The sequence below is a fragment of the Sinocyclocheilus anshuiensis genome, unplaced genomic scaffold (assembly GCF_001515605.1).
Source record: "Sinocyclocheilus anshuiensis isolate Anshui unplaced genomic scaffold, SAMN03320099.WGS_v1.1 scaffold2556, whole genome shotgun sequence".
Taxonomy (NCBI): Eukaryota; Metazoa; Chordata; class Actinopteri; order Cypriniformes; family Cyprinidae; genus Sinocyclocheilus; species Sinocyclocheilus anshuiensis.
Window position 1 is genome coordinate 59274 of NW_015541097.1, and position 17339 is coordinate 76612.

The 17339-nt window shown below is 38.1% G+C and overlaps 3 protein-coding genes across 3 annotated transcripts in view; 1 reads left to right on the plus strand and 2 right to left on the minus strand.

The window, feature by feature from the left end:
• The window catches only part of LOC107690737 (neuronal pentraxin-2-like), a 12183-nt gene extending 9136 nt beyond the window's left edge, over positions 1-3047 (minus strand). The window contains exons 1-2 of the mRNA XM_016489145.1: positions 2183-3047; positions 594-837 (exon numbers count right to left, since the gene is read on the minus strand). Coding sequence (XP_016344631.1) covers positions 594-837; positions 2183-2860 — 922 coding nt within the window. The 5' untranslated portion in view covers positions 2861-3047. The remainder of the gene's footprint in view (positions 1-593; positions 838-2182) is intronic.
• A 4467-nt stretch (positions 3048-7514) lies between these two features.
• Positions 7515-10310, plus strand: LOC107690740 (E3 ubiquitin-protein ligase TRIM39-like). Its single transcript, XM_016489148.1, has 7 exons — positions 7515-7584; positions 7695-8248; positions 8367-8462; positions 8577-8776; positions 8873-9009; positions 9440-9466; positions 9574-10310. The coding sequence occupies exons 1-7, from the start codon at positions 7515-7517 to the stop codon at positions 10110-10112; spliced, it is 1623 nt and encodes a 540-aa protein (XP_016344634.1). The 3' UTR covers positions 10113-10310.
• Positions 10311-15119: 4809 nt separating this feature from the next.
• The window catches only part of LOC107690738 (chromobox protein homolog 6-like), a 5582-nt gene continuing 3362 nt past the window's right edge, over positions 15120-17339 (minus strand). The window contains exon 5 of the mRNA XM_016489146.1: positions 15120-16698. Within this exon, the coding sequence (XP_016344632.1) occupies positions 15448-16698 (1251 nt within the window). The 3' untranslated portion in view covers positions 15120-15447. The remainder of the gene's footprint in view (positions 16699-17339) is intronic.

A 17339-nucleotide genomic window follows, 5' to 3' on the forward strand; every position in this document is an offset into this window, starting at 1 on the left:
ATTCACTTCCATTATATGACTGACAGACTGCAACGGTTTGAGTAAAAAATCTTCGTTTGTGTTCTACTGAAGAAACAAAGTCACCTACATCTTGGATGCCCTGGGGGTAAGCAGATAAACATCAAATTTTCATTTTTGGGTGAACTATCCCTTTAACTTGTTTTGAACTCAGAACATTCCTTTAATTAATTATTATAATTCATTTATATTATACATTCCTTTGTCCAACCGCAAAATGAAATTCTCTCATCATTTACTTAGTGTCATGTTGTTTCAAAACTGTAAAGTAGATATTTTAGAGAATGCTGGGAGCCAAACCACAATGGAGCCCACTGACTGCCATTGTACTGACCAATAAATAAATTAATAAATAAATACAAACTAAAAACACTGCGGCACTCAACACTTAAAATATGTTCCTTTATATTCCACAGGAGAAAGAAGAAAGTCATAGTTTTGGAACAAAACATAAGGGTGAGTAAACACTGACACAGTTGTCATTTTTGGTTGAACTATCACTTTAAGAAGCTCTTGGTAAAATCAGTCTTTTTAATCAATATTTCTTCCAGCAGTAAATCCAACCTCTGCCTCACCTTTCTCCAGGCTGCTTATCCGCTGGTGTACAGTGTCCAGCCCGTACTCAATATGCTCTTGATGTTTCTGTGTCTCTTTCCGCAGTGCTTTCCTCTCCTCCTCCAGCAGTTTTATCTTTCTCTTCAGTTCTCCTTCCAGATCCTCCACTCTTCTCTGCGCAGCTGCCATTGGCATACGAGTAGCACCTGCTGCTTTCTGTGAGCTTGTGTCTGTGTGATTGAACGCTGGTGGTGCCATTTCAGACTGTAAACAAGACAGTAATCATATGACATTTAACTTTAATAGCATGTAAAATCAATATTTTGACTATTTGATGTTCCTGTCATGTGCATAGTGACATACGAATCACATTAATTCATTTTTATACACATAAATACAAGCTTTTATTTCTCAAAATACAATTATTAACCTATTTTCAGGTGTAACTGTTATGCATCATGCAATATACTGCAATAAACCAAACCCTCCTCAAATTTAAGATTTCATGATGCATCATATCAGGCTGGATGTTGAAAGAGATATTTCACCCAAAATGCAAATTCTGTCATCATTTACTCAAGGGGTTCCAAACCTGTTTAGTTTTTTCTTCTGCTGAATACAAAAGAAGAAATTTTGAAAAATGTTGGTAACCAAACAGTTTCTGGTCCCTATTGTCTTCCATAGTATTTTTTCCATACTATGGAAGTCAATGGGAACCAGCAACTGTTTGGTGTCAAAATATCTTCTTTTGTGTTTAGAAAAAAAAAGAAACACAGAAAGTCGGGTAACACTTTACTTGAAGGGGTGTGCATAAGACTGACATGACACCTGGTGTCATGTCATGATTATGTAGGTGTCATGTCAGTCTTATGCACACCCCTGGAAGTAAAGTGTAACCTTCATCTCTCCTGTGAGTAGTTTGCATTTCAGCTCACGTACGATCGCGCGCCTGCACTCTTAAAAATAAAGGTGCTTCAAAAGGTTCTTCACAGCCATGCCATAGAAGAACCATTTTTGGTTCCACAAAGAACTCTCTTTGAGAAACAAAGAAAGTATCATTAAAAGAAGTCTCATTAAATGATTTGTTCTTTAAAAAATAAATTGTAAAAAAAAAAAAAGGAATTTTGTTAGAATACATTATCTATATATAGGCTAGAAAACTTTTTTCATATGAAAAAAAATCTTATTCGTCAAATAAAAGAGTGTGACGTAACAAACACGCAGGGGGCCATTTTGTTGTCACGTGACTATCATTTTATAAAACAAATTTACATATTTTGACATTTAAAAAGCACGATTAAGGACAAATAGAGCAACTGTAGGAAAATCTTATTCATGACTTTGAAAAAATTACATTATTAATATAACAATTCACAAATATTTTACCTTAAATGTTTTTAACTGAATGTTTTTTAATGTATTTATTTTTTAGAATAAATGGTATAGGCTAAATGTTTTAAAAAATGTGAAACTGACATGATTGCAAACACAATAGATTTCCCAATTTTAGCATCTCTTATTTGTTATCGATAAAACTGTTGATTCTCTCCCACATATTCTCGACCACCTCGTTAAATACCGCATTTATAAGGTCTCGCGCCTTCCTTACCTCTAGTTTCTCAATGCGGTCTTTCATCTGAGTTATGGCATGCACCAGCTCCTCCATCACATGAGTGGTCCGCATCGAGGACCCCGCGTCGTCCCGCATCATGACTTGCTCCTTATTCTCTTTTCGCGCATCCCCAAGTCCCGCGCTCCGTTCCGGGACCTTCCGTCCCTTCAAGCCACTCTCGCATTCCGAAAGCTGTCCCGTTAGGGCCCGTATGGTTCTCTGATCCGTGAGGATCTCATCCTTCTGCTGTAGGACGGTCTGCCGGAGCTCCTCGGCGGTGGTGCGGAGGGACCCCCAGTCCTCTCCCGCGTATAACGACTGGTCGTCCGCTTGTTGCTGCAAGTTTTTCGGGTTGCACTCACCGGCGGGGACAGGGGTGCAGATGAGTCTGCTGTAAGTGACCTGCTGCGCGCTGCCTCCGGTCCCTAGTCCCGTTAAACCGTAGAAGGTTGGCGCCTCCGGTCCTCCTCGTTCCCTACTGGTCGCATCAGTACCGTGAAGAGCGTCCAGCGGTCCTGCTCGGGCGACGGACCCGGTAGAAAACGCCTTCCCGGTTGTGCCCGGTGAGAGTGAATGGTTGTCAGCCAGGGGCTGCGCTGCGGCCGCGGATGCCGGTGGAGATCCGCTGTGAACCGCGGCGATGATGCATATAACCGCTCCGATAAACGCCACCATCCCGGCGGCCAGAATGACAACGATGAACTTCAGGGTGGCGGTTAAAAAAATCAGTAATGATAAGAAACAAAAGATAAAGGGGAGATAGAGACCTTAAGAATCAATTAAGATCATCAATAAATTCCTCGAAATCAACAGCTTTTCCTCTGTAATGTGCCTGTCCACCCTCAGGACGCGTCTCTCATATATCCATCTCGGTACTAACGTGGGGACTAGGGATGGGCGTATCGATCCAAAGTATCGATATATCGATACTGACGCGAGTATCGATACTCAAACAAAAAATATCGATACTAAGGTGTGTTTTATTTACCAGTGATTTTGTTAATTAAAAAAAAAAAAAATGCGTACAATATGCATTGAATTGGACGAATAACCTTTGTTAGCAAGTAATTGTGTAGGATAGAACTATTTTCCAGCTCTTCTGAACACGCAAATGTTGCAAGACAGAACTAAGCGTTCACTCACTTCTGACAGTGCATTCGAACAGGGCTGCGTTTCCCAAAAGTATCTTAAGAAAGCATTAAAGCTTTTGGGAATGGCAGCCCTGAACAATGCTTATCAGAGGACAGAAGGAGATACTGCCTTGAAAAATATCGGTATCGTATCGAAAACAAAATAAGTGGTATCGCCCATCCCTAGTGGGGACAACTAGAGGTGGGGGTTTAGCTCACACATCAGGGGTGGGCTGCACTTGCGAGGGAGGTGGAGGCAGCACCCGCCTCATGTCAGACCAATGTGAGCTAGACTTCATTTAACTTATAGTCAGAAAAAAATGGAAAGTGCTTAGGAAAGCAAGCAGGATACAAGATAGGGGTCTGCCTCTCTAATCCATATAGGGAGACTAAAAAAAAAGTGTTTACATGATCTAAAAGAGATTTTCTGTTTTTTTTAGGTTTTACACTAAAATCCTGCCATCATACTCAACCTACACTTGTTCCAACTCTGTATGAGTTTCTTTCTTCTGTTTAACACAAAAGAAGATATTTTGAAGAATGTTGGTAATCAAACAGTTGATAGTCATTGACTTCCATAGTATTTTTTTTTCTGTAGCCTACTATGGAAGTAAATGTCTACCGTCAGCTGTTTGGTTACCCACATTCTTCAGAATGTCTTCTTTTGTATGTGAAATACCTCAACACAGCAAAAAAGAAAAAAAAAGTAAAAGCCTCACAAAGTAAAAGCCTATTTATTAAATATGATCTATCCATGATCTATTATTTATAAAATACAATTTTAATGTGTGTGTATATATATATATATATATATATGTATGTATATGTGTGTGTGTGTGTGTGTGTGTGTGTTTGTGTGTGTGTGTATACATCAATATCGGATTTTCAAACGTCATTGTAACATTTCTGAAAATATATAGTTTACAAAAGTTTATAAAAACCAAAAATAGATGACACTCTCGCATTTGTGAGAAAAAGTCATATTTGCAAGATATAAACTCAGAATTGCGAGATATAAACATGAGTTTAAAAAAGTACGAAATATGAGATAAGTCACAATTACCTTTTAATTTTTATTCTGTGGTGGAAAAAAAAGATGCAAAATGTAAACTCAGAATTCAAAGAAAAAGATTCAGAACAGTGTGATATAAAATAGAAAAAAATCTGAATTGTGAATTTATATCTTGCAATTGCAAGTTTAAATTGCAATTCCGAGAAAAAAGTCTGAATTCTGAGATAAAAGACGGTGTTTAAATGATTTGAAACTGACTTTCTAACAATAATAATAAATAATAAATATGCTTTTAATAATAAAAACAAGTTGTGCCAACACATTTGTATGCTTTCCTGTCCTCATTAATGAGCATCCCAGACAGGTAAGTGCCGAAACCTTGGAATCCCTCTTGATCCCACAGTGTCCCTGGTGAAGCGTGAAATCACCCGAGCACAGGGGGAGATTAGTGTCCCAGATAAACATGACCTCATCCTTTCACAGCAAGTCTACGGGGTCACCCTTTTATGTGTAATCCACCTCCACACACACTCATACACCACGCGTGAGGAGGATGAGAAAAATCGTGCATAGAGACCCAGGCCAAAGACAGAAGATTAACACAGATTTATATCAAATAATCCCTAACGATCATGTTTTATGTGGGAATTTCTGTCTTTCTGGAGGCTTTACATCATTTCAAACTTTAAGTAAGAAACGGTGGATGGTGACTCCAATTTAGCTGTTTTTGCCTAGTTCCCAAACAGAGATAGTTTGTATTCAGTGATGGAAGACAGACTGTCTGATTTAAGGAAAAAGGCTCTTTTTTATTTCAAAATCTCCTTGATTAAAATAGCATTGTGTTGGTGTTATTGCATAATGAAGCCACATCCAATGAGTTTGGAGATGTTTGATTGGATCAAAGTGAACAGGAAATGTCTAAACGTGTATGAATTCATCCTATTATTGCAGTTACATAATCAGAAAAGATGATCTAGTCACCCTCTCTTCTCACTGCCACCATAATTCTCATCTAGAAAATGAACATTTCTAACACGTTCCCTGTTCTGTCACTTAAAACATCATCCATGAATGTCAATACATTTTATTTGTGAATTCCTAGTAAGTCGAGTGATTAAACTTCTATTATTGAGATTTATTGGCCAGAAGTACAGCCTTATAGGCCTGAAATTGATTAATTGTGTTCAGTGGAGCTTGTGTTGCCAGCTGCTGTTTTGGACAAAATGTGCAGCAGAGGTAAGAGAGGGAGAGGAGAGGGAATACTATTTCTGATTTCATTAAAAGCTAAAGTGGGACAGCAGTCTAAGAATGGAGTGTGTCACTCTAAAACAGAAAGACTGACTGTGCTGTGTAAGAAAGACTAAAGAAGGCCACTGCCTGGCTATAAACCCTACCTGAGGACAACTGGATTTCACAGTATTACAACAACATTCAGTAGCATAGCAGGTTATGCAACATAACCTCGAAAACCAACATAGAGACAACAAGTAATGTCTTGACTATACTCACTCTTCGTCATGCTCAATGTAAAAATTAAGTTTCTTCACGACTGATAGCAAGATAACAAAATCTTTTTCTTTTCAGGGAGCACATTGTTGTTGTTCCTTTTAAAGTGTTTTAGTGCTGCCCTCTAGTGGACAGTGACATTAGAGCCCTCTGGAAATCACAACAGTTGGGACATTTAAAGGGGCCATATGATGCGATTTCAATTTTTCCTTTCTCTTTGAAGTGTTACAAGCTCTTGGTGCATAAAGAAGATCTGTAAAGTTGCAAAGACTAAAGTCTCAAATCCAAAGAGATATTCTTTATAAAAGTTAAGAGTCAACCACGCTTACCTAAAACGGCTCGTTCTAACACGCCCCCACATGTCTACGTCACGATGTGGGAAGATTTGCATAACGCCGCCCAATCAGACCGATGAGCTTTGTAAAAATCGACGGGTTTCAGAAAGGCGGGGCATAGAGGAGAAACAATAATGTACAGTATGTGGAAAATAATGTGTTTTCTAAACTTTAAACCGCATAAACACATTTCATTACACCAAATACACAAAATAATGTTATTTTTAGCAGCATCATATGACCCCTTTAAAAAAAAGTTGATGCTTGGGTTGGTTTCCACACAGATTTTTTATTTTTATTTTATTTATTTTCTCAGTGAAGCAAAGACAGAACTAACAAATCGTAATCCAAGACTTGACCACTCTGTAAGATATAAGAAAAAATCCACAGTAGCCAATATTAAACTAGAATGCTTGAATCTGATTGGTATGGCCGCATTCATCACTCTTATATTTTATATCACGCCGCCGACGCGTTGTTTTCTAGTTTCATACAAACGCTTTATACAAAAACTTTATACAAACGCAACTTGCACCATCTTTCGTTTAAATGATCGATTGTAGTGAAAATCACATCAGTCAGTATTTATACTACTCTAAAATCAGTGTTCGTCATATAGGCAGGTTGGTTTGTTTATTGTAATAGACAAATGTTTAGCGGAGGTGTGAAGATAAAAAAATTTTGCATATGTATTTTTCATATGCTTTAAAATATGTAAAATATGTCATACGATCGGAAACAGGCAGTATATGAACTGCAGACATTCAAATACAGCAGTGGTTTGTAATTATGCAGTGTTTGTTGGACATGTGTATTGAGTGATATCTAGCAGCTAAGTTTTCTCTGTTTTGCTTAAATCATAATTAAAAAAGAAAAAAATCTATTAAAAGTGCAGGTGTCAATCGTGATTAGGCCTGTAAACAAACTGAAAACTACCCTTTTGACTTCTGCCCAGAATTTGGCTGCTGTAGGCCTATGTGTGTATTTGTCCATAGCTTTGTTTCATAAAAAATGTGTTACTCGAGGTCAATTTCACTATCCAAAATAGTATTGCTTATATGAGATGAAACGACTTAATGTGTATTTTGATATGGCGATTAATATAGGTCTATTTTGATTTTGGCAGAGTAGAAATGCCAAAACACTATCGTTTTTGATAATTGTAACTTTACTCTAATAGAAAATGCAAAGCTTAAGAACTCTATACAAGGTCCTTGTTTTTTTTCTCATTACTAGGTAATGAGCATGATTTGCACTCTTTAAAATCAGCTGTTAGGGTTGTGATTTATTCTGTGAAATGTGTGTTAAATGTGTTTAGACTTTTTCCTAAAAAGGTCTAAAGAGCAATGGCAGAATCTTTACCAACACTACTGAAACAAAGAGAGGCCAGGAGACAGAGTATAGAAATACCTCCATGTAAGTCAGTAACAAAACATATAAGGGAAAGAAGGATTTGTTAATTTCTGTATATTTTTACAAGTGTTCACAAATGTATGCAATCTTTTCATCATTTGTCTACTTTTCAGACCTGGCATCCTCAAGTGGTCCTCTAACTGAGGAACTTCAGTGTTCTGTGTGTCTGGATGTGTTCACCAATCCAGTCACCACTCCATGTAGACACAACTTCTGTAAGAGCTGCCTGAACCAGTGCTGGGACAAAAGTGAGGATTGCTCCTGTCCATTCTGTAAAGAAACATTCAGTAAAAGACCAGACCTCAAGATCAACACAGCGCTCAGGCAGGTCGTGCAGCACTTTAAAGAAAAGTCTGGTGTGACAACATCTGAAGTGCTCTGTGACATCTGTGATGATAGAAAGCTGAAAGCCCTGAAGACCTGCCTGATGTGTCAGAGCTCTTACTGTGAGACTCACCTGGAGCCGCATCACAGAGTCCCACGATTAAAAAAACACAAATTGATAAATGCTGTTGAAAATCTGGAGGACTATATATGCGAGCAACACGAGAGACCTCTGGAGCTGTTCTGTAGAGATGATCAGACATTTGTGTGTCCGAGCTGCACTGTGACAGACCACAAGAACCACAACACTGTTCCTCTGGAGGAGGAGAGTGAGGAGAAGAAGGCATGAGTTACAACAAATATTATAAAAAAACTTTTGAACAATAAACCTCTTTGTTGTTGTTTTCAAACGATGGAAAATCTATAAGTGATCAAATATGTGTGTCCATCTATGTTTATAGACTCAAGTGATGAAGATACAAACAGACGTGCAGCAGATGATCCAGGGCAGAATGAAGAAGATTCAAGACATCAAACATTCAGGAGAACTCAGAAAAGTGAGTATAAAAAATATATTGATATTTGTATTTATCATAATGGTTTGATTTGCTTTATAAATCGAGATGTTACATTGCAAATAAAAATGGAATCTGTTCATTGATCTTTTTTAGCAAAGCATGGAGAAAGAGAAAGCGGGCAGCATTGAGCTCTTCACTGCTCTGATGCTCTCCATTGAGAAATGTCAGGCTGAGCTGCTGGAAAAGATGGAGGAGAAGCAGAAAGCGGCAGAGGAACAGGAAGAAGAGCCCATTGAAGAGCTGCAGCAGGAGCAGCTCTCACACACTGAAGATCACCTCCAACTCATACAGGTCTGTGTCCTCTATATCTATGCTCGATTGAAATGTAGAACATCACAGAACAACTCTGTTCCTAATATTAAAAGTTTCTCCTTTTTCTTCCTGTAAAGTTACCCATCCATATGCAGACCTTTCAACACTAAGCAGTGGACTGATATCAGTGTTAACACTCCTGTGAGTCTGAACACCATCAGAGCAGCTCTGACTGAGCTGCAGCAGACTCTAGATGAGAAACTCAGTGAAACCGGTAATTGAATATCAAATTTATATTTATACATTTGCCATTTTATCAGTTCTTGCATTACCTGGGAAGTCAATTCATGACTTGTTAGTATCATGCTGTACTGTTTGAGCAACTGGAGAGCATATAAAGTGTTTTTTTTTTTGTTTGTTTTTTTTTGCTCTACAATTTTCTGAAGGAAATAAAGGGAGAAATCAAACTTAACAAGCCTTATGTCACAAATTCCAGCAGCAAAATGATAAATTATAATTAGAGTATAAAATCTGAATGTATCATTGTTTTTTACAAAATAGTTTTTAAAATACCACAACAAGATGCACAAAGTACAAAATGACATCATGGAGATAAAAGAGTAGGAATGGGAGAATAATTTCTGTAAGAAAAAAAAAAGTTATACAATCAAATGATCATCTTTTATCATCATTTGTCTCCACAGAGCTTAAGAGGATGCGCTTATATGCAGGTATAATGTGTAATATGCACAGATCTCTCACTGTCACAAACAGTTTAAGTTCATAAACTCACTACACTCTTTAAATACATCAAAATCTGATATTCTTTCTCTCGCAGTGGATGTGACTCTGGATCCTGATACTGCTCAGCCTGAACTCATCCTGTCTGATGATGGAAAACAAGTGAGCAATGGAGACATTAAGCATGACGTCCCAGACAACCTGAAGAGATTTGATCATTGCATCTTTATACTGGGAAAGGAAGTATTCTCCTCAGGGAGATTTTATTTTGAAGTGCAGGTGATGAAGAAGACTGCTTGGAATTTAGGAGTGGCCAGAGAATCTGTCACAAGGAAAGGGAGAATCACTCTGAGACCTCAGAATGGATACTGGGCTATACGACTGAGAAATGGGAATAAATACAAGGCACTTGTAAATTCCATGTCTGTACTCTCTCCGAGAGTGAAGCCCCAGAAGGTGGGGGTGTTTGTGGATTATGAGGAAGGTTTGGTCTCCTTTTATGACGTGGAGACAAGGTCTCATATCTACTCTTTCACTGGCCAGACCTTTAATGGGAAACGCTATCCATATTTTTGCCCAGCATTAAACAACGATGGTAAAAACTCTGACCCATTGATCATCTCACCTGTCAATTAATGAATAAATGTGCAGCCCATATATGAAAAAAACAGTATCAATAGAAAATAGTCTTTTATTATATACATTTGAGAAATATCACAGGGGCAACCATGATGCTGGTCTGTCTGACATGTCTGTAGGCAGGAGTGCCACATGTATCAAAACCATGCTCATATTCAGACCAAGAGCATGACTGTGTGATATTGCTTTTATACAACAGTTCCGTAAACAAGAAGTTAAAGGGGTCATATGATGCTTTTTTTAAAGATCATTATTTTGTGTATTTGGTGTAACTTCACCCAAAAACATATGAACAGTTGACAGTAGCCTTTGACTTCTACAGTATTTGTTTTTCATACTATGGAAGTCAATGGCTACCGTCAGCTGTTTGGTTACCAACATTCTTCGAAATATCTTATTTTGTGTTCAGCAGAAGAAAGAAACTCATACAGGTTTGGAACAAGTGGAAGGTAAGCAAATGATGACAGAACTTTCATTTTTGGGTGAACTATCCCTTTAATAACTCACGTTTAAAAAGGAAAGCAGAACTGAAATGGATGGAGACTTACCAGTGTTCTATAATTACTCCAGCTCCACTCCATTTCACATTTCCTCACTAGTGAGAGAAACCTGCTTCAAGCAATCTTCACAAGAGAAAACACTGACGCTTTGACATTCAAAAACCCCTCTTTGCTTCTGGATCACTGTGAACACAGACAAGTGGAGTAATAAAAACATTGAAACATCACAGAGCTGTTATTAATGTTTCTTTTTACCCATCTTTACATGTAAAATGTTGCAACTATGTTGATTACATGAAATTAAAATAACACCATCTTGAATGAACACCTTGAATAAAGTGAACCAATGTCTGGTCTGCAGAACTGCAGAATACACTGATAATATTTTATCTTCCATACTGTACATCTATTCTGAATTACACTTCTAAACGGTGTTGTTTTATATTGACATGATCATTATGTGTACAAATGAACACTGCATAATTTGCAAAATCACAAATGCTATTCCTTTATTAAAACAGGGCCAGTGAGCTTAGCTACACTTCTACTTCAAAGACGGTACAAAAATTGTCATGATTTTCAACACTTTGTCAATTACAAATCTGTACACAATACATAATCAAAGCAATGAAAAATAATTATTTTTGCTATGGCCAGTACAGAATAAAAATCAAGCATGATAAGAAAGATTAAAAAACACCAAATCAAGAGGACATTGAATGCATAAATCATTCACATAATCATCTCTGGCTAACAAGCTGTTTCAGACAGCTTGGAGATGAAGAATGCATTCCCTTTTTCTCTCAAACACATAATCACTGTTGAAGCCCGATCAATGTCAAAACTACATAGAATGGATCAGAAGTTACACAGTGAATGTAGGGCTCATTCTCAAACATTTGGGGCATTAATGATCTGCGCATATTCTGTGTGCTTAACACTCTCAGCTGACGCTACAGATTTGGTTGAATGTTGGCCTGAAAGTTTGAAGGTTCACTAGAAGTTTAAGTCTTTTGTAGGTAGTTTATTCATAGCTTGAAAAGTCAGGAAATACAGTTAAAATCTACAGGATATTTAACTGTCTTGGGAAATCAAGCAAGTCCACACTAAAAAAAATTCAGTAAAATTTCCGGTAAAAAAACGGCAGCTGTGGTTGCCGGAATTTTACCGTAAAAAATACAGTAGCAACGTTTTAGGTTTTACGGTTTTAACTTAAATTTACAGTTAAATACCGTAATTTCATTAACTGATATAATGTTAATATACCAACCTATTGAAGTACTGAAATCTGTTTTGTACCTTTGTAATACACTGATAACCACCAAATGCAGATGGTGATGAGAAAGTCACACGATGAACCAAAGCTCATCACAAGCAGCTTTTAAATAATAACATATATAGAAGGTGCACAGTGTTATTCACACAAACACTAAACACCATCATGGTAACACACATGAAACTGAAATAATGCAATAAACATTAATTTAACAACATTAGGTGTAACACACAACCCTAATATACAAAACTGATAAGGAAAAACTAAGAAGAAACAGTTATTTCAACACAAAAACATCAAATATGAAATGTAACGCAGGGAATCCTGGGAATGTCAATTTACGGTTATTCACTGTAAATTATACGGTCTTTTTCACTTCCAAAAACGGTATACTACCGTAAAATTAATGTCCAATACATGTAATGTCCAATACAGTTTTTCACCATATATAGTAGGGGAATTTACCGTTAACTATTTAACAGATTTTTACTGTAGCATTTTTACAGTCTTTTACCGTTAAATTCACGGTCATTTTTTACAGTGCAGTTTGAAAAGAAGTGAGAACAGTCTGAAGGACTGTGATGGGTCTGCTGGATGTAGTTTGAATGCTCTAGGATGTTAACATAAGTGTGTACAGTATAATAGTACAGTACATTGGCTTTGTCAAGGCAACACAATAAAACGTTACACACAATGTTTTGTGTATATAAATGTAATGGGAAAGCTATGTCCATTCTGATGTACTTGAAACCGGAGCTGCAGGCTCTTTCCAAGAAATGAATTCCACATATTCGAACTTCACTCAAACGAATCACACCAAAATAAGAGCTATGCATGATCAGTTTTAAAATATTTACATATTCAAAAACTCTTCTTTTGCACAAAGGCACGAGTGCATTAACGTTTAATCTTTTTAAATAACACAAACATGAAAACATGCATTCTAAGTGCTGAGGATTCTGCAATTCCTCAAATTTGCCATTTAGAAAAAACAAAAACAATATGGCTAAAAAAAAACAACTCCATTGCAATAAAAATCTATTTAATACAGGTCAACGGGAGAGTGTGTCCTTAAAACATCCTCATCATGAAGGTTTGAGCTAAACTGTCAGCAGACGTGGAAGAATAATAAGAGTCAGGATTCAGCGGGATAAACAGAATGATGCCCCTGAACTCGGAGCCAATCTCCTGACGGGGATTTTGAGAGGAAATCTTGATTCTCAATCCTTCTCCATGCACAAGTCTTGGAGTGCTGGTTAAGTGGGATTACAGGTGAGGCCACAAGGATCAGAAGATTCAGTGTTTGCTGAAAATATCAGCGATTTAGGACCAAAAATGTTGGCGCAAACCATAAAGCTGCAGAGAGCAGGACTGAGAGCTTGATCGCTGATGACATAAATAGATATTCATAAGCAACAAAACAAAAACAAAATAACAAAACATAAAAACAAAGTACATAAATCGTTAGAACCTACTCTAAAACAGACCAAAAATCCCATTGACAGTTAACACATTGATGAAAATACACATTGAAGAGCTTCAATTTTAAATAGCAACATCACATAAATTAAGGTTAATTAATGTAATCTAGAGTGGTGATTCTGGCTATTAATTTTTGAGTCAATCAATCAAGTCCTGGCTTTAAAATAAGGTTTAAATAAGGTATATAAAAGGCTTGTTGGACATTGAGAACAAGGCACGCCAGGAACGTAAGGGAAACTGCACTATGAGCTCATTTTGTGACCCTAAGCAAAGCTCTAAACATTGTGTTTGGCCACAGCAAAAGTTTCCATATCAATGACATCACCGTCCACTTCATCAGGCTAGTGTGTTTCACTTGTGCCTTTTCTTATTTAAACTCTGCATCAAGACCCAAGCCCATGGGGTTTAAACATCAGCTCTCATTAAAGCCTCACTGGAGGGTAGAGACTGTTCCAACCACATCAGGACTAGATCAAAAGCTCGCTTTTTCCCAGAAGGCTCTTTGCCAAAGTCTAAGCAAATACTCTTTCTCTGGATTCAAAGTCGCAGACTCCACACTCTCTCTGCTGAGATCGATCTATCCCTGCCGATAAAGAGAGAGCAGGATGATACTAAAGCGATTCCTGGGATGGCTAGGCGATATTCGTGTTCAAACTGAAAGTGAGAGATTTCATTCTCTCACCTGAGTATTTCTTACTGTATAACTATTAACCAAAACCCTGCGAAAGGGACAGTGGGTAAGACAGCACTATAAACACATGCCAGATAGTTATGACTGAGATAAAACATACACATTTGACACCGATGGTTGAGTTGTTGACCACAGATGGTTGTTATTCTGCTTCATTATAAAGGTACTGGCTGTGTGGATGCTTAAAGGTGGAGATGTTTGTGTCAGGAACCTGCCACATGCCAACGCTTAACTAAAGACAAAAAATTTACTGATGGGTGAATTGAGAAAGTTTTATGGCCATAAATATGTCTTACAAGCAAAGAAACTGCATTCTGCTGCTCTAATGACAATATATTGTTGTTTTCCTCTTGAAAATTCTAAACAATTACTGCAGGTAATTTTGCCAAAAAAAAGCCCTGGTAATCAATAAATTACCAGCCAAATTTTACTATTAATTTTATACATTTGGACCCTAAAATATACTTTTAATATAATATATAACTAAAAAGGTCTTAAAATGAGCCCCCAGTTGTGGTTTACAGCACAATTCAATGTTACTGATGCTATACATAATACATTCACTCACAGAAATAACTGTATTGAGTAAATAGAATCCAGTATGGAAGTGAGTTGATGCAGATAATACTTGGTTTATATTATATACTGCTGTTCAAAAGCTTGGAATCAGTATGATTTTTTTTTTTTAAAGATATTAGTACTTTTGGTTAAAGACTTCTACACTGTAACAAAAAATGTATTTCAAATAAGTGCTGTTATTTTTAACTTTATATTCATCAAAGAATCCTGTAAAAAATGTATCGATGTTTCCACAAAAATATTTCGCAACACAACTGTTTTTAACATTGATATGAACAAGAAATGCTTCTTGAGCACCAAATTAGGATGATTTCTGAAGGATCATGTGACACTGATGGTTGCAGTAATGGCTGCTGAAAATTATTTTTTTAAATGCTAAAATAGACAACAGTTCTAAATTCTAACAATATTTGACAATACTGTTTGTACTTGTCTAAAAAAAAAAAATCTTACCAAACTTTTGAATGACAGTGTATACATTCAAACCAATCAGAAATGATATGATATATAAGGAATAAATACCATACAGGAAGTTGTTGGCACACCTTTAAAGAAGCCATTGGTGAGTAAATCCATCCTTAGAAAAGTCCATGTGTTCAGATTAAACACAGTGAGCCTTATTCAGAGACATTCTTTCATGGTTATAAAAGTCATGGCACAGTGTTGTAGAGTGGACAGCTTGGCCACATTTCTTAACAAATACTCACATGAGCACCAGGCAACTGAAACTGTAAACAAACTACTAACAAACCTCCTAATATTCATTCTGAAGGCTGGAGGAGGCCGTATCTGTGGTGTCCGCACTCATGTTTTGTTGGGGTGGTGCTTTGGCTGTTTTGTGTCGTGTTGAGCTGATATATTTTTGGGGTAGCAGGGAGGAGGAGTAGCAGAGGGTGGATGACAGAACTCCTTGATCGTTACGGTGAGGAGGTTCGCTGTGATGTCCGTGACGACCACATTGGCACATTGGGATGTCATGTCAGGATGCCAGTCCAAATCTTCCTCTTCCTCCGATGGTTCTTCTGACACGGGCACCTCAGGGACTTTGAGCGGATGGCGGCCAGAGAAGGGATGGCGTCGCCGCAATCGCCTGTCCATTTCATGAGGTACAGAAAGGTCCAGGATGCGTTCGCTGTCTTCTGAGGAGGACGACGCAGAGGACGATGAGGAAAACATAGGAGAGGATGGAAGAGCAGAAAGACCCAAGCTGTTTTTGGATGGCACAGGTTGAGCACTAAGTTTGTGAAGGGTAGGATCTGGGGCCTTGGTTGCGGAGGACTTGGGCTGCAACGAGGAATGCTGGGATTGGGTTTGTGGCGGGGAGGGTGGCTCGCCGTCCGAAACTTCAGAGCTCGAGTTTGATGGAGGCAGTTCATCAAGAGTCTGACCTTTGGACGCATCCACCTTTGAAGACTGGGAGGAAGAGAGATCGTTTGTCGTGTTATTGCGACTCTCTCCACTTTGAGTCTGGTTCTCGGCATTGTTCAGAGAGTGAGAATCGAAGAGCTTTCCAAAAACAGAAAACCCAGAACTTCTAATGGGGGTCTGGATTCCTCGGTAGGACAACTCTCCAAACCGCCTGTTTTTCCCAATCACCCTGTTCCGGGACGGAATCTTCTGCCGCCCAAAATGGGACTGCTGGGCAGAGGGCACATGTGTCCTTCTACTATTAGCAACTCCACCATTCCCAGCCTTGTCAACCACTTTGAGGTTCAGAATGACCCGTCCTTTCTTCACTTCCCTGGGTTTGACTTTACGATTGAGAATGCGGACCGTTTCTGAGAAAGGACTGACTGTTGGACGGGACGAAAAAGGACCAGAGGGACTGACTGTTTGGTCTGGGCGGGGCAAGGGGCGACGTGCCATGCGATGGCAGCGGTGAATGTCTTTCTTCAGTTTGGGCTGAGCAGCACCCGACTGCAGTTTAGCATTGGAAGGGGCGGCTGGGGTGTAGGACGGTGCAGCCGAGGGCGGAGGAAGCTTGGAATGCTGCTGAGGACGAGTGTGCTTGAACTCTGGCACTCGTGAGGAAGTCTCTGCAACCTGCGCTCTTGACTAAATAATTGGGAAAAGTAAAACAATGATTTACTTATTAAAGGTTTAGTTTATCAAAAAATGAAAATTCAGTCATCTCTTACTTACTTTCATGTCATTCCAAACCCATAAGAATTTCATTCATCTTTGAAACACAAATGAAGATATTTGTGTCCTTCTATTTAAAGTCCATTCATCCAAAAACATGCACACTTGAAGCGCAAGAACCAATGAGGTTTGTTTTGGCAAGTCACGCAAGTATTTTTGAGCTGTTACAAGAACCAATGAGGTTGACTCTTGCTTCTGTTTGCTATATTTGATGTGCTTCGTGTATGTGCTTTGATCAGTGTTTATATGTAAATAAAAATGAATTAAATCTGTTCAAAACGATCATCATAATATTTGGATTAAACTGCTCGATTCCTATGAATTTCTTTGCAATCTCTTTATGAACGTCAAAGTTTTGGTTGCATTGACTAGAGGTCTGCATTCCCACGGGACCCAAAAGAACTCAGTGTGGCGTAGAACAAGTTTTGAATTTCTGATACTGATGTATGCGTGGGAAGCGGGAGAAATAAATGACTCAATGTGACTCAATATGTGACAGCAATGGGAAGAACCTTGCTTTTGCCTGCCGCGACAAGATGAAGTTAGAAGATATA

Excerpts from the sequence above, each read along its gene's own strand:
- LOC107690740 (XM_016489148.1), top strand. The coding sequence starts at position 7,515 with ATGGCAGAATCTTTACCAACACTACTGAAACAAAGAGAGGCCAGGAGA. Across the intron at positions 8,463-8,576 it reads ATTCAGGAGAACTCAGAAAA|CAAAGCATGGAGAAAGAGAA; the intron begins GTGAGTATAAAA and ends GATCTTTTTTAG. Across the intron at positions 9,467-9,573 it reads GAGGATGCGCTTATATGCAG|TGGATGTGACTCTGGATCCT; the intron begins GTATAATGTGTA and ends TTTCTCTCGCAG.